At 33.8% G+C, this 18660-nt stretch overlaps 1 protein-coding gene across 5 annotated transcripts in view; it reads left to right on the top strand.

Annotated features, from left to right (window-relative positions):
• The window catches only part of MON2 (MON2 homolog (S. cerevisiae)), a 112011-nt gene that overhangs the window by 50502 nt on the left and 42849 nt on the right, over positions 1–18660 (top strand). For all 5 annotated transcript variants that reach the window (XM_010841600.1, XM_010841599.1, XM_010841598.1 and 2 more), the window contains 13 exons: positions 4032–4267; positions 6059–6140; positions 6689–6873; positions 7652–7764; positions 8118–8222; positions 8572–8652; positions 8731–8804; positions 8894–8984; positions 13243–13344; positions 14436–14546; positions 16649–16824; positions 17410–17572; positions 18119–18412. In XM_010841600.1, coding sequence (XP_010839902.1) covers positions 4032–4267; positions 6059–6140; positions 6689–6873; positions 7652–7764; positions 8118–8222; positions 8572–8652; positions 8731–8804; positions 8894–8984; positions 13243–13344; positions 14436–14546; positions 16649–16824; positions 17410–17572; positions 18119–18412 — 1813 coding nt within the window. The remainder of the gene's footprint in view (positions 1–4031; positions 4268–6058; positions 6141–6688; positions 6874–7651; positions 7765–8117; positions 8223–8571; positions 8653–8730; positions 8805–8893; positions 8985–13242; positions 13345–14435; positions 14547–16648; positions 16825–17409; positions 17573–18118; positions 18413–18660) is intronic.

The raw sequence follows: 18660 nt of genomic DNA, 5'->3' as shown, positions 1-18660 counted from the left end.
GAAGATTGCCTAGAGGAGTAAATGGCAACCCACTCCAGTATTCTTGCCTGGAAAATCCCACGGACAGAGGAAGTTGTACAGTTCATGGGGTCGAAAAGAGTAAGACACGACTTAGCGATTAAACAGCTGCAGTTGATATGTGTAATTAAAACATTATTCCAGTGACAATAAATCAAGACTCAAAGTATGAAGCAGAATCTCTGAATAGTTTAAATCGTGAATTTATCACAATGATACTTTACTGTGCAGCTTTTTATTTTGCCTGAAATTGTAAAAGTAAAGAATCATGGAAGACTGAAATATTGTTACTCTTAGTCATTTAAAAGACATTAAAATTACTAATGTCTCATGTACGCTTTGCCTTGCTGTAAAGACTAATAATTTGAGTATACTGGAGTAAAAGTGAAAGCAAAAAAGTAAAAAGAAAAAGAAAGTAAAAAAGTAAAGAAAGTAAAAAAGTAAAAGTTGCTCAGTAGTGTCTTAACTCTGCAACCCCATGGACTGTACAGTCCATGGAATTCTCCAGGCCAGAATAGTGGAGTGAGTAGCCATTCCCTTCTCCAGGGGATCTTCCCAACTCAGAGATCAAACCCAGCTCTTCCACATTGCAGGCGGATTCTTTACCAACTGAGCCACCAGGGAAGCCCCTGGTGTATACTCCAGTGTACTAGAATATCAAGTTGTAAAAGAATCAGATTTCTAGCAGTGAAGGAGATATTAATAATTTACCTTACTCATTTCTCTGGGTTGTTTTTTTAAACTGAAACAATCCCAACATAGAACAAAATTGCTGCTCTTATGGACCTGATGTTTTGGCAAATGAGGTAGTCAGTAAAGACACAAATAAACATACAGTATCACTTTGGGTAGTGATTAACTGTTTGGAAAAAAAAAGCAAGTTATAAAGGCATAGAAAGTAAACACATTGAAGGTAGGAACAGAAAGGATATATTTGGGGAAATAAGATTAAGCAAAGACACAGTTAAAAGGAAAGCATAAAGATAATGATACAGGAAGAAAGATAAAAACAAAGGAGAGTAAATACTTGGCCAAATTGTAGAATTTCTTTTTTATTAATAAAATTCTAAAACAAATTGTTTGTTGATCCTCATCAATTAAGAGTCTTGAATTTTAACTAGTTCTGCTACTAAATACAGAGAAGGCAATGGCACCCCACCCCAGTACTCTTGAAAATCCCATGGACGGAGGATCCTGGTAGGCTGCAGTCCATGGGGTCGCTAGGAGTTGGACACGACTGAGCAACTTCACTTTCACTTTTCACTTTCATGCATTGGAGAAGGAAATGGCAACCCACTCCAGTGTTCTTGCCTGGAGAATCCCAGGGACGGCGGAGCCTGGTGGGCTGCCATCTATGGGGTCGCACAGAGTCGGACACGACTGAAGCGACTTAGCAGCAGCAGCAGCAACATAGTAAGAGTTGAGTTAAAAACTGCTGATAACTGTGTCATTGTCTGCAGTTTCATTGTCTGTATCTCTCAGGCTTTTTGTGAGGAGTTAAATAAGATACATTAAAAAAAGCAAAACTTAGTGTCCCAGACTGAATTTCTCAGTAAATGATAGGTATATATAGGTGTTTTTATTGTTTATTCTGAGTTTTTCATCTTTGTAAACTTCCTACCTTACCTAATATTGATTATGATTAGGAAACCTTTAGAACTTGAGATTGGAAATTGCTTTTCTTATAATGATTTTTAATAATTTTGGTTGTGTTTTAGATGTAAGTAACATAAGATAAAATTTGGCCTTTTGTAGTTTACAATTCATGATTTTAATATATTCAAAAGTTAGGCAACCATAAGCACCATCTAATTTCAGAACTTTTTCATCACTCCAGAAGAAAAACCCATATCTCTAAACAGTCAGTCACCAATCTCCTTTCCTACCCTTTAGTAACTACTAATCTACTTTCTGTCTCTATTGGTTTATTTATTCTGGATACTTCATATGGATGAAATAATATAATACTCTTTCGTGTCAGGCTTCTTTAACTCAGCATAATGTTGAGTAAGGTCCATCCATGTTACAGGTTGTATCAGTACTTGCTGTTTGTGGCTGAATAATAGTTCACCATATGATTATGCCATATGTTTGTTGATTGTCGGTTGATGGGCATTTGGGTTGTTTCCATTTTTGCCTATGGATAATGCTGCTATGAGTATTTGCCTGCAAGTTTTTGCATAGACATATGTTTTCATTTCTCTTGAATATATATATACCTGGAGTAGAATTGCTGGGTCCCATATAATGACTCCACGTTTAACTTTTTGATGATCTGCCAAACTGTTTTCCCACATGACCATACCATTTTGCATTTTCACCAACAATGTATGAGGGTTTAAATCTCTCCACATCCTCAGCAATACTTGTTATTGTGTTTTGATTATTGCTGTCCTAGTGGGTAAGTGTTATCTTACTGTATTTCAAATTTACATTTTCTAATGACCGATGACATTGAGCATCTCTTTGATTTGCTCATTGGCCATTTATATATCATCATGGGAGAAATGTCTTATCAAATCCTTTGCTCCTTTTTAATTGAGTTGTTATTTTTTATTGAGTTGTAGAAATTCTTAACATAGTCAAGATCTAGTGCCTTATCGGATATATGATTTGAAAAAATTTTCTCATATTCTATAGATTGTCTTTTCATTTTCTTGATAGTGTCCTTTGAAACATATTAATTTTCAATTTTGATGAATTCAGTTTATCTGTTTTTTTTCTTTTGTTGCTTATTTCAGTATCATACCTAACAAACCATTTCATAATTCGAAGTCATGAAGATTTTTGCCTGTGTTTTCTTCTAAGAGTTTTTAGCTTTAGCTCTTACATTTAGGTCACTGGTTCATTTTGAGTCAATGAGGTATGAGTCAGTGAGGTATGAGGTAGAGCTCCAACACCACTGTTTTTTAATGTGAATATCCAGTAGTTCTTTCCTCATTGAATTATTCTTTCTTCAGTTTTAAGGAATTTAAAGCAACAATTCCCTGTTGTTTATGATTTAAAACAGAAGATTTTCATCTTTCCTTCTGAAAGCTATGTCCTAATTTTGGAGTGTGTGTGTGTGTGTGTGTGTGTGTGTGTGTGTTAGTCGCTAGACACAGAGTTGTGTCTGACTCTTTGCGACCCCATGGACTGTAGCCCACCAGGCTTTTCTGTCCATGGGATTTTCCAGGCAAGAATACTGGAGTGGGTTGCCATTTCCTTCTCCAAATTATGGAGTATAACTTGCTCTAAAATTTGAATGTGACATACTGATGCTCTAAATATTATCTTACCTTATTGACAGGTTGTATCTAAGATGATAGGAAGACAAATGTGCTGGCTGTTTCACAGTAATGCTTTTCCCTAGTATGAAAAAATTTTTTCTTCTTTATAGTATTGATTTGATTTTATAGCACCTTATTTACTTCCTTTTAAAAATTATAGTTAAGTTACAATATTGTGTTATTTTCAGGTATACAGCAAAATGATTCAGTGATGCACATAAATATATATATGTATATATACATACACAAGGAATATACAAAAGGAATATATATATTCCTTTTCAGATTCTTTTCCATTTTAGATTATTGCAAGATATTGAATATAGCTCCCTGTGCTATAAGACCTACAGTAGGTCCTTGTTTACCCTTTTATATACACCTTATTTTAAAAGCACTTAAGTCAGAATTTGAGACGGTTTTGTAATCTGTTTGTCTTTTTCTGTTCTGTATATGTGTTTATTTTTCTGATGTCAACAATTAATGAAAATCTTGGCACAACTTGGAGAGGCAAAAAATAAACTATTATTATTATCAGTTATGGCACTGGTCAGGCCTTAACTTTTCTAATCAGTTTCTTAGAATACCATTATGGAACCATTCTTCAAAGTAAGCAGATCTAGTGGTGGCCATTTACTTTTGCTATTAATCTTAGTTTCTGTAATGTACAAATTATGGAAATAGATTTTTATGTATTTTCATTATTGTGGCTTCTCATTAAATACCTGATTTTTTTCATAATTTCAGCCTAGAGATGTTGGACAAAGTTGAGCCCCCAACTATACCAGAGGGTTATGCTATGTCCGTGGCATTCCACTGTTTGCTAGACCTTGTACGTGGAATCACTAATATGATTGAAGGAGAGTTAGGAGAAGTTGAAACAGAATGTCAGACTACTACCACAGAAGCAGTTTCTTCGCCTACACAGTCATCAGAACAGCAAGAATTACAGTCGACATCAGACCAGATGGATAAGGAAATAGGTATATTTATTATGATTCTATATTTTAAATTTTTATCTTGGAATAATTTTAAAGTTAGAGAAATTGGAAAAATAATAGTTTCCATATACTCTTCACTATGCTATCCCAACTGTTAACACTACCATATTTGCATTATTTTTCTATATATATATATATCAGCATATTTTTTCTGAACTATTTGAGAAAAAGTTTCAGACATAATTCCCCATTACCCCTTAATACTTTAAAGTGTATTTTCTAAAAATAAGAACAGTTTCCTACATAACCACAGTATAGTCACCATCAGAAATTTAGCATCAGTTCAGTTCAGTCGCTCAGTCGTGTCCGACTCTGACATGTTCATCAGTTCAATATGTCATCGAATCCAGATGTCCTTCAGATTTTGTCTTTTGCCCCAGTAATGTCTGTTATGGTCTAGGATTACATGTTGAGTTCAGTTCCATGACTCTATACCCTTCTTAAGTCTGGAACAATTCCTTAATTTTTCCATGTTATATGACCTTGACATTTTTGAAGAGACAGGCCAGTCAACTTGGGTTTATTTTCGTTTCATCGTAATTAGATATAATAGATTGATTTTTGGCAGAGCTGCCACAGAAATGTTGCTGTGCTATACACCAGTGTTGTTAACTTTTATCATTTGGTTAATGTGATGTCTGCATCCTTTCTTCAGTGTAAAGTTAGTTAATTTTTGTGTAGAAATACTTTGAGACATCTAGGAGAGCTTTCCCTTCCTGATTTATTTTCTTTCATGTGTTTATTTATATTAGTACAGACCCTTGTATTCCTATTTTTTTCAAAGTGTTATCAATACAATCTGTGATTGTCATTATTTGATTTGACACTCAATTATCTGCGACATGGCCATATGGGATCCCTTTCATGCTGGCTCCTATGTCCTTTTATCATCACTAGTTCTTTTGTTGTTTTCTGACCACTGCTTTACTGTCTGATACAGCAAACTGCTCTAAGCTCATCTTGGATTTTTGTTGTATAATCCAGGGATAAGTTATTTTTCCACGGAGCCCTAGTTCATTTTAGTGGAGAGCAGTATTTATAAACTAACATATGGACACTAGATATGCTTCCTGCTGCTTGAATAGGAAATACACACATATATGAGCACATATTTCTGTACATTTAAAAAATATATATCTATTTTAAATACCATGAGGACACACCCAATTTTCTAATTCTAGTTTAATACTATATGATGTACTTGTAACTTGCCATTTTTGGTGTTTACTTCTCCAGCAGTGAGAAACTTGATCCTATTTTACTCAATGTATTTGCTCATTTGTATGGTTTACAGTGTGTATAACCAGTCTCTTGGCTGGGCTTGCTTATTACAGTTTCGTACTGCCAGCTGGTTGCATAGGCTGAAAGTTTGGCCCAATGAAATGGAAGGGAATAGGAACTGATTTTATATGTATATTTTAAAGGTATCAGTCAGTATACAGAAAGATCTTATTATTGATATTTTAAGACAACTTAGTTTTAAGACTTGGGAATTCTCTGGTGGCCCAGTGGTTAGGAACTAAGATCCCACAAACCATGTGATGTGGCAAAAAAAAAAAAAAAGATTTCTTGGATTCTGAAACTAGTGTGGTTTTAAAATTTTCATTTATTCAGATATATATTAAAGGTTATAGCTTTAGTATTTAACAGCAGAGGTGTTTTTTGAATAGTTGCTATATTATCAAGTGATGAGGGGGATTTTAGAATTTGACATGTTGTCAAGTGCTGTGACATTTGTAATTATCATTAAATATTGTATGTGTTTCCTTTAAGTTAGTAGAGCTGTTTGGGAAGAAATGGTGAATGCCTGCTGGTGTGGTCTGCTTGCTGCACTGTCACTCCTTCTTGATGCCAGGTATTAAGTCTTTATAAGTTTTATATTGCATGTGACAGGTAAAAAAAAAAAAAAAAGCAACAAACCATTTTAAAGTGTATATTTAAATTTATCCTGAGAATTGTTTCCTAATACTAGTTTTTTATGTTTTTAGAATATTATTATTTTTCTGCCATGCCCCTCTTCCATCATGTTATAATGGAAAATACAATCCAAAAATTACAGAATGCCTTTTTCATTTTAAGCTTTACTACTTAAAATTAAGATAATTATATTAATCAATTTCTTTTATGTTTTTCTTCAGAATCATGGAATTTGCTGATTTTAAAATGTTTGATATTTTTAAGTTATATCTTTGAGTTCTTCACTATTTTCTTTGAATCAGAGTGTGTGTCATAAATTGCTTTTATCCAGTTCATATTTTCAGATGTTTATTAGTTAAAATTCCTTAAAGTAGATTGATTTTGAGTTTTTAAAATAGATTTTCTTAAAACTTTCCTGACTACCTAATTTCATTTGGCAGCATACCTAAAAGTAATCATACTAAATAAAATACTTTATCTTTTCAGCACAGATGAAGCTGCTACTGAGAATATTTTAAAAGCTGAACTGACCATGGCTGCTCTTTGTGGAAGACTGGGTCTTGTAACTTCAAGAGATGCTTTTATAACTGCAATATGCAAAGGTTCCCTGCCTCCCCATTATGCTCTTACTGTGTTGAATACCACCACTGCAGCCACACTTTCGAACAAATGTAAGACTTCAGCTTCTTTAGAGTTCTGTTCATCAGGTGCTGTGACATAATGTAGAGAATAGATTATAGAAATTCTGAGTTCAAGCCTCTATTTTTCTACTCCCTGACTCTGACTTCTGCGAGAAGTTAATGTCCCTGAGCCTCAGTTTCTTCCATCTTACTGAAACAATGGAGGTAGGAGTAGGGAGAATAATACTAATTTTAAATAATAATTGTGAGGATAAAAGAAGATAATATCTGAAAGTCCTTTGTAAAACTCTAGCATACTACTGAAATGGGAATGGTTGGGTCTTTTTGTTTTGTTTTTTAAATAGAACTAGTAGAATGGTAATGTTTGCCACCACTTAGATTGACATTCAGAAAATATTTTTTTCTTGTTGAATACTTAAAAACATTCAAGTTTGTTACATGTAATATAGGTAAATTTCAATGGGCTATCCAGTTTTCAAACTGAAAATGTGAGTATTGGTCTCTAAGTAGAAAAGTTTACTGGGAATGTATGTTTAAAATACTAAGTGTCCTGAATTCTATTTTGCTTATGAGGCAGTTATCAAAGTTTTATAATTTGTTAAACTGCTTTAGAAAATTACTTAATATTTGCTTAACTTGTTTTTTCACCTCTTGAGTTTTTAAAATGTTTGCATATGGATAATAGGAAACTAAATAAATGTCATAGTTGAACTTAGTTTGATCAAATTAATGTTCTAAAATGTAACATGGCTTTGAGTAGAGGATGAAAAGTATATTTTAATTATTTAGGTTTTCCTTTGTGTTCTAGCATATTCCATCCAGGGCCAGAGTGTTATGATGATCAGTCCGTCAAGTGAATCACACCAGCAAGTTGTAGCAGTGGGTCAACCACTAGCAGTCCAGCCTCAAGGGACAGTAATGGTAAAGTACTTTTTCTTTGTTTGGTAACCAATTAATACCAATTAACTATCAAGGACACCTTTTGTACCTTTTTTGTGTGTTTCTCAAAATTTTTCATTATACTTTCTTTCTTTCTTTTATCTGAATGATACTTTTAGAAGAAACTAGATAAATACAGAGTGACATTGTTGTAATCAACTGTGATAGCACAGCTTTTAATCAAATAAATTTGTTCTGTACAAAATCATCCAAGCCTCTTTTATTAAAATTTTTGTTTTTTATGAAAAAATATTTGTATATGATAGTACTTTTTATAAGTTTAAATTTTTGAGAATGCATAGCAGTTCTTACAAAAATATCCTTTTTAAATACAGCTGACTTCCAAAAATATCCAGTGTATGAGGACTTTACTTAACTTGGCACACTGCCATGGGGCTGTTCTTGGGACATCATGGCAACTTGTCTTGGCAACTCTACAGGTATGTTGTAGCCTCTGGGTCAGAGGCCAGTGTTGTATATCTAAGTGCTATCAGTTAAAGTCACCAGTGTCTATCAGTGCTTTGGGCAGGCCTGAATAGGCAGTAAGTATGAAAAAGGGCAAGTTGGAAAAAGAAAAAAGACGTGGCTCACATTATATGAAGTGATGGGATGTCTCTCATAATGGCCTGTTCTACTGCCTATGCTTGATGTAATGAGTATTTTGTATGAATGTTAATTACTAATTTCAGTTTAGGTATTAGATACCTAGTCTGATTTTAGTTTTAGTTATTAGAATTTTTTTAAGTTTATAAATTTCTGTGTTCTGATTTTTTTTTTTTAATTTTACAGCATCTTGTATGGATTCTGGGATTAAAGCCTAGTAGTGGTGGTGCCTTGAAACCTGGGAGAGCTGTTGAAGGGCCCAGTACAGTAAGCTCTGGTCATTCTTACTCAGTTAGTATTTTGCAGAATGTTTATATGTTACATTCACTTTTCTTCTTCTCTTAGGTTCTGACAACAGCAGTGATGACAGATTTACCAGTGATTTCCAATATACTTTCAAGACTGTTTGAAAGTTCACAGTAAGAGTCAGTTTTTAAAATTGATACAAACATTATTGTTAGCTGTATATGTTAGATGAGAATATCTTATTTCTTCATTTTTATTTTAGGTATCTTGATGACGTATCATTGCACCATTTAATAAATGCACTTTGTTCCTTATCCTTAGAAGCCATGGATATGGCCTATGGAAATAATAAGGTGTGATATTCTTTCTTTTCTGTGTTAAATATGAGATATTATTTTGTTGAATAAGGTGTATATTTATTAGGATCTTAGTGTTTTACAAGTGGGAACAATACCTTGTAGGCTAGCCCTGCTCTTTTGAGTTTTTACATTTATGGTGGTTTGTTGAAGGGAGAGTGAAGAGGATACTTTTTGGCTTGTGGTGTGTGCCAGTAGTTGGCCTCCCTGGTGCCAGTATGTATCATGATTTTAAATTGTGTCCACTTGTGTGCACTGAATATTCTAAAAAATATTTCTATAAAGAAAAATTGAACATCACATTTATAAATGTGTTCCACAAATTAGTAATCCTAATGATTACAATTTATGATTGTGGCAATGCACATTTTAAATCAAGGAAAATATGTCTCAGTTTCTTTTGCCTTCATGGGGTGGAAATTAAGGAGCTAGTCATTTCTTTCTGAGGGTAATGACTCTCCCTACCTTGAAAATTAAATTTTTGCTTTGCTTATTGATTAAATGAATCAAGCAGTACTTTTGAGAACATTTCTTCTTATACTCTACCATTTTCTGTTAAACTTGGAAAACACGAGAATATTTGGGTTTATTGATACCTTAGAAATTATTTAAAATTCTCTCTACATTTTAAGATTAATAAATATATTAGTTGGACCATTTACAAGTAAGTGAAGTTACCCAGAAAATGATTAGAAAAGCAGAGAATGCAGCTTGTGGTTTATTTAATATCCAACTGTAGGAACTAAAATTACATTATTTGCCTAATCCTTAATTATAATCCTGTGTATTGTAGCTTGTCATCTTGGCTCATGTGAGTCATTTAAAGATTAGCCAAAAAGATCTTAAAGAGCAGAGTTTTATATATTATGGTACATACTTAGAGAATTATATAAACATGCAGGTGTTTGAAAATATCTGTTATAGCTTGCTCCAAATCAAGGCAAGGATAATATACTGTGAGGTAATCAAATTCTTAATACTACTTTCAGTAATCCTACATCCTTAAGATTAATTCTTAACAATGTAATATTTTTAATAGATACCTTAACTGAATCTGAGCAAGTTTATATGGTAATGACTTGAGAATTTATGTATTCACTCAACAAAGTACAGTATGTTTGCTATGTACATGACACTCTGCTAGAAAATATAAAGGAAATTTCTATTTTCAAAGAGCATGTAAACCACTTGGCTTATGGATAATGTGCCAGATAAGGTGATGAGAGAGTCAGAATAGTTTATCACTGTCAGCTATTCTGAGTGAGTTAAATAGCTTAGGGAGTAAAATATATATATCACTGTCCTTTAAGATGTGGTTTTACAGTCAGCAGTCGTCTCATTTTTGGTCCTCATTTCAGGAATTTGTGCTAATGTGTTGAGGTAGCTGATGGTAAAGCTTTCAAGTTCTTCCTTAGAAGGGGCAGTGTTGATTACACTTGTGCAGGCATACTGCCAAACTGAGTATATCAACAACAGAAATAAGAAAACAGCTGTTATCTTTGTTGTATGTCAGATACTAACTTATGTATTTCTGTTTAATCACTTAAAACAACTCTGTCAGGTTCAGTAGTAACTGCTTTTTAGAGATAAAATAGAAAAATAGCTTAAATACCCTGCTGGGGTCACCTGTTTAGTAATTGGTGGAGCTTGAATTTGAATCCACATATGTCTTATTCCAGAGCTCCATTCTTATAACCACTTCACTTGTGGCTTTAACTTTGTGTGCATCAAAGTCAGGTATAGCACTTTTTAAAAATGCAGTAGTTAGGACCACATACCAAGCTTCATGGATACAAGAATCTTTGGATATGAGGTCTGGACATATACTTTTAAATGCTGTGTGATTCCTGTGTATCCTCATTAGAATAAAGAGGAGGGAAAGGAGGAAATAATACAGGGCAACATGTATAGAGACTTACTATGTGCCAGGCACTTTCTAACACGAGAGGTCATTTCAGTATATTATTATCTCCATTTTATAGTTTAAAAAAGTTAGCACGAGAGAGTGAATTTTTGCTATTTGCAGCAACGTGGATGGATCTGGAGAATATTATGCTTAGTAAAATAAGTCAGAGAAAGATAAATATTATTTATTGTCACTTATATGTGGAATCTAAAATTAAAAAAAAAAAGCTAATGAATATAATGAAACATCCAGAGAGAGAGGAAAGGCGGAAAGGACAAAATAAGGGAATTAAGAGGTACAAACTATTATATATAAAACAAGTAAGTGACAAGGATATATCGTATGGCACAAGGATATATTGTATGGCATAGCCAATATTTTATAATAACTGTAAGTGGAATAATATCTGTAAAAAGTTTGAAACTTTATGTTGTACAACTGAAACTAGTATCATAAATCAGCTATACTTCAAAAAAAAAAAAGTTACTCAAGGTTACATAGCTATTAAGTGGTAATGTTGAGATGTTAAAAATTCATAGGCATCAGTCTTAACTACTGTATCATATTGTCTCTAGAATGATGAGGTTCTTTCTAGTACACTAATTTTTAGGGTACTTATAGTGTTAGCACAGGCAGGAAGAGTCAATCTGACCACACTTAAAACCTCAGGGTACTTGTTCAACAGTTTTTACTAGAAAAAAAAGATAATTTCACACATTTCCGTTTTAGATTTTTATCAGTACTGTAAAAACATTGTGTATAGAGTCATTACAAAATCTTTTTACTTAAAAATTATAAAATTATGCTCATAATTTACTTTTAAAATTTCAGTTGGCTTCTATTTTTTCTAATGCATTGTCTCCATTTGAAGTACTACAGCTGTTTATCAAAAAATTCTCATAATTCTAGTCAGCTTAGTCTACATTTAAGTATGTTTTACTATCTCTATTAAAATTGGATTAGAGATAGTTGCCCTTTGAACTTTTTACTGAAACTGTTCTTCTAACACATGGACTGAGTAATTCAGCTATTTATGAAGTATACTGATTCGCTTTCTGTTGTTGAAATGCCAGTGACTGAGGAAAGTGGTTTGTCTTCTTTCTCTGCAACTCTTTTATTAGGGTCTAAATTGACAACCTTTACCTCCTCCTTCTTGACATCATTGTTCTTTCCCCTGGTGTCTGTTACCTTTGTTTTTGTTTTTTCTTCATTTTTCCTGATATTCACATATAAAACCTAAGCATTTGAAGACTTTACTAATAAGAATGTATATTAGTTAGCTCAGCCTGCCATAACAAAATACTATAGACTGGGTAACTTAAACTATGGAAATTAATTTTCTCATAATTCTAGAAGGTAGAAGTCCAAAATCAGGATGCTAGCATGGTCAGCTCTTGTGTAGACTCTCTTCCGGATTGAAAGATGCCTGACTTCTTACTGTGTCCCTACATGGCAGGGAAAGAGGGGAAGGAAGGGAAAAGGGGGAGGAAGAGGGAAATGGAGTGCACATAAGCTCACAAGCTGTGTGGTGTCTCTTCTTATGAGGACGTTAAACTTAATGTATTGGGGCCCCACCCTTAGGACTTCATTTGACCTGAATTACCTTCTTATAGACCCTATCTCCAAATGTCATCACCCTCAGGGTTAGTTTCAGCATAGGAAGTTTGGGAGCAGTGTTGGAGGGTGGGAGGGGCGGATCACAATTCAGTCCATAGCAAAATTCTTTCATTTTGGTCAGAAGACACACATTCTGTGTGTCTGGTATAGTTTTTGAATTTTCAAAGTTTCCCCACTAAAGCAGTCTCTTCCCAACCAAATTTTTCAGTTAGGAGTCATATTAGATACTTGAGGGCTTCCTGGTGGCTCAGATGGTAAAGAATACACCTGCAATGCAGGAGACCCAGGTTTGATCCCTAGGTCAGGAAGATCCCATGGAGATGGAAATGGCAATCCACTCCAGTATTTTTACCTGGAGAATCCCATGGACAAAGGAGCCTGGTAGGCTACAGTCCATGGGGTCGCAAGAGTTGGACACGACATAGCGACTAAACCACCCCCACCACCACTCACTCCAGTATTCTTGCCTGGAGAATCCCATGGACAAAGGAGCCTGGCAGGCTACAGTCATGAGGTTGCAAAGAGTTGGAGACAGCTGAGCAACTAACACTTTTTAGATGCTTGAGGGTGGACTGAAAGGCTTGTCAATATGATAACTGAGGTTATGTCATATTTATTTCAAATTAATTAAGTATATTAATTATAGTCATGTTCTTTACAGTTTCTCAGTTTGGTTTACAGTTGAAATACTCTAATTCTCCTTATGATATAAAAAATATGTTTTTCTTCTAGGAACCATCTCTTTTTGCTGTTGCCAAATTGTTAGAAACTGGTCTAGTTAACATGCACCGTATAGAAATTCTATGGAGACCTCTAACTGGCCATCTACTTGAGGTAACCTCTGTTTCTTTATTATATTTACTTTTTATTTATAATAAAGACTTACACAGTGAATTAGTGATGCTGTATAACCATAAGAAAAATCAGCATTAACATTTTTTCTTGTACTTCTCTCTCTATATTTTATCAGGGACGAAAGTTTTATAGTAATCATTTTGGTAAAGGAATAGGTTGAAGACTTTATGACTAAAAATGAGTGCTATAACAATGAAATCTCTGATGTCTCCTTCACCTGTTAGTTTGGGTCCCCTTTCTTTTATTATATACTCTTTTGATCCCCTCAGCTTCAGCTGGTTCTAAAACTTCAAGGCAATTAGGACTGAGACTTAGTATTAGACACTGCTCCTTTACAGACTTCCCTGTGATTATGAGGTAACATTTCTACAAAAGGGAAAAAACCTCAGTATCACTAATTATAGATAGTAGCAGGGCATTTTGTCTGGATTTGTATTCAAACTTGAGTGAATGTGAATACTTGGTTGCTTCTTATTGACAACTGCTTCTGTCAAATACATGTTCATGAGCAGTTTAGGTTTCAGTTGCCCTCATTGTTTCATATTATTTTAGTAATCTGAGAAGGGTACTGTTTTTAGTAAAAAAAAGTCCTTTCTTCTTTTTCCCTCCATTTTTTGGGGATTATTTTAATGAGCTATTATAGAATATATACATTTCTTCATTATGGAATTCTCATCAAATGGCAAAAAATATGTTTTTAAAATTTTAGCTAAGTATTTGATTATGAAGATAGAGCAGATTAGGAACCTTAGTGTCTGCTTCTTCTGTTTACTCTGGTGACATCATTTACTTTTATGAAATCGTTTCTTTTCTGTGAGTTGTTTAGTTTCATCTTTTATCTTCTATCTCTTTATTGCTTCCTCTTGCCTCGTATTCAGAAGGTAAGCTTACTTACATTTTGTATATTTTCATAATTTCTTCAACCCTTATTGACAAACATTTTATATGATTTTTTAAATGTGAAAGAGTATGAAATGCAATGTTTTAGTTTTTCTTAAATTAATGTGTGATGTATAGCTTAAGTATACAAATTAAAGATTAATTTTTGTTCCATATGTATGTACCCTTAGGTGTGCCAGCATCCAAACTCTCGAATGAGAGAATGGGGAGCAGAAGCCTTAACTTCACTTATTAAAGCAGGATTAACATTTAACCATGATCCTCCACTTTCACAAAACCAGGTAAAAGAAAGAACCTTTTTTAAAATTACTTAAAGTCATCCTTTCCCATATGTAACTTTATTTGTAGGCCATGGATCTCTTACAGAAGGTTGATAATCCTGGATTTTCAGGATTATCTATATTAAAAATTTTTTAAATTTTCTTATAATAGCACTAAACTTAAGTAATAAATTACCTAGAATTGGTCTCCCCATCTAGAAGATTCCTTCTTCATGCAGTGCTAAGTCTTCATACTTTGTTAGCCTCTTTTCCTTTGGTCCTTACCTGTCTTTTTTTTTTTTTTTTCTTCCCCCTACTCATTACCCTTGCGTGCTTAGTCACTCAGCCATGTCCAGCTCTCTGTGGTCCCATGGACTGTAGCCCTCCAAGGTCCTCTGTCCATGAAGTTTTCCAGGCCAGAATACTGGAGTGTTGCCATACTCTCCTCCAGGGGATATTCCCTACCCAGAGATTGAACCCGTGTCTCCTGCATTGGCATGTGGATTCTTTACCATTGTGCCACCTGGGAAGCCCTTATATGGGGAGAAACAAGTGGCAGAAGAGGCAAGCACAATAAAATAGATTTTTATTTTTAAATAATTTTAAAGGTTATTTTATACTTTCAGAGTTTTCTTTTGTTGTGAATCCTTTTTCCTGACTCCCATAATCATTCACATATATCTTATACAGTTTTAAAAAGCCCACCAAAGTTTTGTTTAAAGATTGAATAGGAATGAGGCATTTAATAGCCATTCACATTGCCCTTACTATCTTACTGTAGTGTATGTGGATGTATTCTGCAAATTTCCTCAACAAATAATTATTGGGTACATACTATATGCCAGGCAGTATTTTAACTCTTGTAACAGAATGATGTACAAGACAGAAAAGCTCCTTAATTTTTATAGCTTACATTTTAGTGATTGCATATTTTTTTCCTATTGCAGTCTAATTTTTTTGTAAAGCCCTGTCCATGTATATAGTCTTAGCATCCAGCTTAATACCTGGCACATGGTAAGAGCTTAATATGTTTGTTCAGTCAGTGAACCAACTAAATGTATCCTTGGAGAGAAAACTAAAGCTAAGGCAGGTGCTTTCAAATACTAAAGGAGTAGAACAAAGTACTTTTTTCACTTTTTAACAGTAAAAAAATTTTGTGGTTTTGTGTCCTCTTTGTCTGCTAGTTCATTTTTAGGAGTATTGAGACTTAAATTTAAATACATGTGGTACACATTAATAGAGTAAATGAAATTTTGAAAATTGGAAATTATTTTCTTCTCTCCAAATAGAGCTAAATATATAGGGTATATTTTCTATAGTGAGATTCATTTGTATATGGATCTGTAGATTTAATACCTTTTAACATCAGGTTACTCCCTATTTATCCTGAAATATAGTATCTTGAAGATAGATTTTTATTTTCTGTTATTAAAATAAAAGACTTAGGGACTTCCCTGAAGTCCAGTGATTGGGAATCCGTGCTTCTAATGCAGGAGGGGTGGGTTCCATCCTTGGTTGGGGAACGAAGCTCCCACATGTTACTTCTGTGGCTAAAACATAAAAAATTTAAAAAGACTTATGGGGCTTCCCAGTGGCTCAGTGGTAAAGAATTCACCTGCCAATGCAGGAGACACGGTTTCAATCCCTAATCTGGGAAGATCCCACATGCTGCAGAGAAACTAAGCTCATGGGCCACAGCTACTGAGCCTGTGCTCTAGAGCATGGGAGCTGGAACTGTTGAGCCCACATGCTGCAGCTACTGAAGCCCGTGTGTTCTAGAGCCCATGCTCTGCAACAAGAGAAGCCACCACAGTGAGAAACCCATGCACTGCAACCAGAGAGTAGCCCCTTCACGCTGCAACTAAAGAAAAGCCCGTACGGCAACAAAGGCCCAGGACAGCAAAAATAAATTAATTAATTAAATTATTTTTTTAAAAAAAGACTTAGATGACAAGATAATCCTAATGATTACTGTTAAAGAAATCATTTTTGATATTTATTTTACTAAAAAATTTCTTTTTACCATTGCAGTCTGAGTGAAGGTGAATTTAAACTTGAAAGACAATAGTAGAACCTTTCCATATTCTGGAACTTCGCTGATTAGCTTCTTACCTTCTTTTCAGAGGCTGCAATTGCTTTTATTGAACCCATTAAAGGAGATGTCAAATATTAATCATCCAGATATACGACTCAAGCAATTAGAGTGTGTGCTGCAGATTCTTCAGAGTCAAGGAGATAGTCTTGGACCTGGATGGCCATTAGTGCTGGGAGTTATGGGAGCGATCAGAAATGATCAAGGGTAAGTGTTTAAAATTAACATCCAAAAAGTAATAGGAAAAGGGAATTCTGCCTAAAATTATGAAATGATCATAAATTTTTTATGTATGCCTTTTTTGCTTAAGTTTATGATCTAAAATAGTTTTCCTTACCCTACTCCCAGGGGGCTGTAGGGAATCATTAGGGCTCACTTTTATTTTGGAAGGATGGAAAAATTGCTATTTCTTTATCATTTATATATGAATACAAGGTTCTTACAATAAGAAAAATCCATCAAACAAACTTTCCCTTTCTCATTCAATGTCTAAATTTTGTTTGGCTGGTTTATGCAGAATAAAAATAATATGGTATTAATACATATTTTCCTTTTTTAGTTTACTGCTTTTCTTATGCCCCTGAGCTGCTTTATTTTTGTTTGTTAATTATTTTAATTAAGCATATCTTTTTTACATTTATGTAAATGTTGAAGTACTATGTGAGTACTATGTTAGAGAAGATTTTCTTGTTCCAATTTTAAGATAAAATTTTGATTTGTTCAAATTAATGTATGTATTTTTCCTTCCATTTCTCTTAAATACATGAATATAGATTTTCTTTTGTTTTTCAGAGAATCCTTGATACGAACAGCATTCCAGTGTCTTCAGTTGGTTGTGACAGATTTTCTACCAACAATGCCTTGCACTTGCCTGCAAATAGTTGTAGATGTTGCAGGTAGCTTTGGACTTCATAACCAAGAACTTAATATTAGTTTAACTTCAATAGGTTTATTGGTAAGTATGATTGCCTTTCTTATATAATCTAGAAATCACTGTTTGCAACTGAGAGTGAGTGCTAAGCAAGTGTGCTTTTGACTCTGGAGGAATCATTTAAATGACTTTTAAGTACATGCCAAACATACTGTATGAAGGGTTAAGTAATATTATTTAAGAAATAATTCTTTAAGAGCTGAATATGTGGAATAATTTTGATCTGTTGAGCTGAAATTTGGTTTATATAAGATTTGTTATGGGAGGATTTAGGAAACAAATAATGGTACATACAAGAGAAATCAGTTGACTCTACTGATACTAACATAAAATTTAAATTTTAAATCCAATTTTTAAAAAAAATTAAAAATTAAAGGTTGCACTCTGAAATTCTGAAATGAGATAGATAAACTTGACAGAGGAAGAGATATTTTCATTAAATCCATTCTGTTAGGAAAAGAGTTTCTGAAGTAATTGCTTTTAAGTTTTATTCTGAAAATCTATCTGTTGCATATCTATGTGTTTAAAATAAAAATCTCTGAATAGATATTTTTCTCCTTGGCTCTTTAGTGGAATATTTCAGATTATTTTTTTCAAAGAGGAGAAACTATTGAAAAGGAATTAAATAAAGAAGAGGCAGCACAGCAAAAGCAGGCAGAAGAAAAAGGCGTGGTTTTGAATCGGCCATTCCACCCTGCACCACCGTTTGACTGCTTGTGGTTGTGTCTTTATGCAAAATTGGGTGAACTATGTGTAGATCCCCGTCCTGCTGTCCGGAAGAGTGCAGGGCAAACTCTGTTTTCAACAATTGGTGCACATGGAACTTTATTACAGCACTCAACGTGGCACACTGTTATTTGGAAGGTACCGTAAAATACCTTGAGTTATCAGTTATTAATTGAGACATGCTTTTATACATTTTCAGCAACAACAAATTAAAATTTAAAATTTTTTTTTAGTTTTTTTTGTTTGTTTTTTATTTTTTATTTTTTTTAAATTTAATTTTATTTTTAAAACTTTACAATATTGTATTAGTTTTGCCAAACATTGAAATGAATCCGCCACAGGTATACCCGTGCTCCCCATCCTGAACCCTCCTCCCTCCTCCCTCC

Source organism: Bison bison, unplaced genomic scaffold (genome assembly GCF_000754665.1).
Source record: "Bison bison bison isolate TAMUID 2011002044 unplaced genomic scaffold, Bison_UMD1.0 scf7180017864163, whole genome shotgun sequence".
Classification (NCBI taxonomy): domain Eukaryota; kingdom Metazoa; phylum Chordata; class Mammalia; order Artiodactyla; family Bovidae; genus Bison; species Bison bison.
The sequence above is the reverse complement of the archived record's forward strand: the minus strand, read 5'-3'. Positions and strand labels throughout refer to the sequence as shown.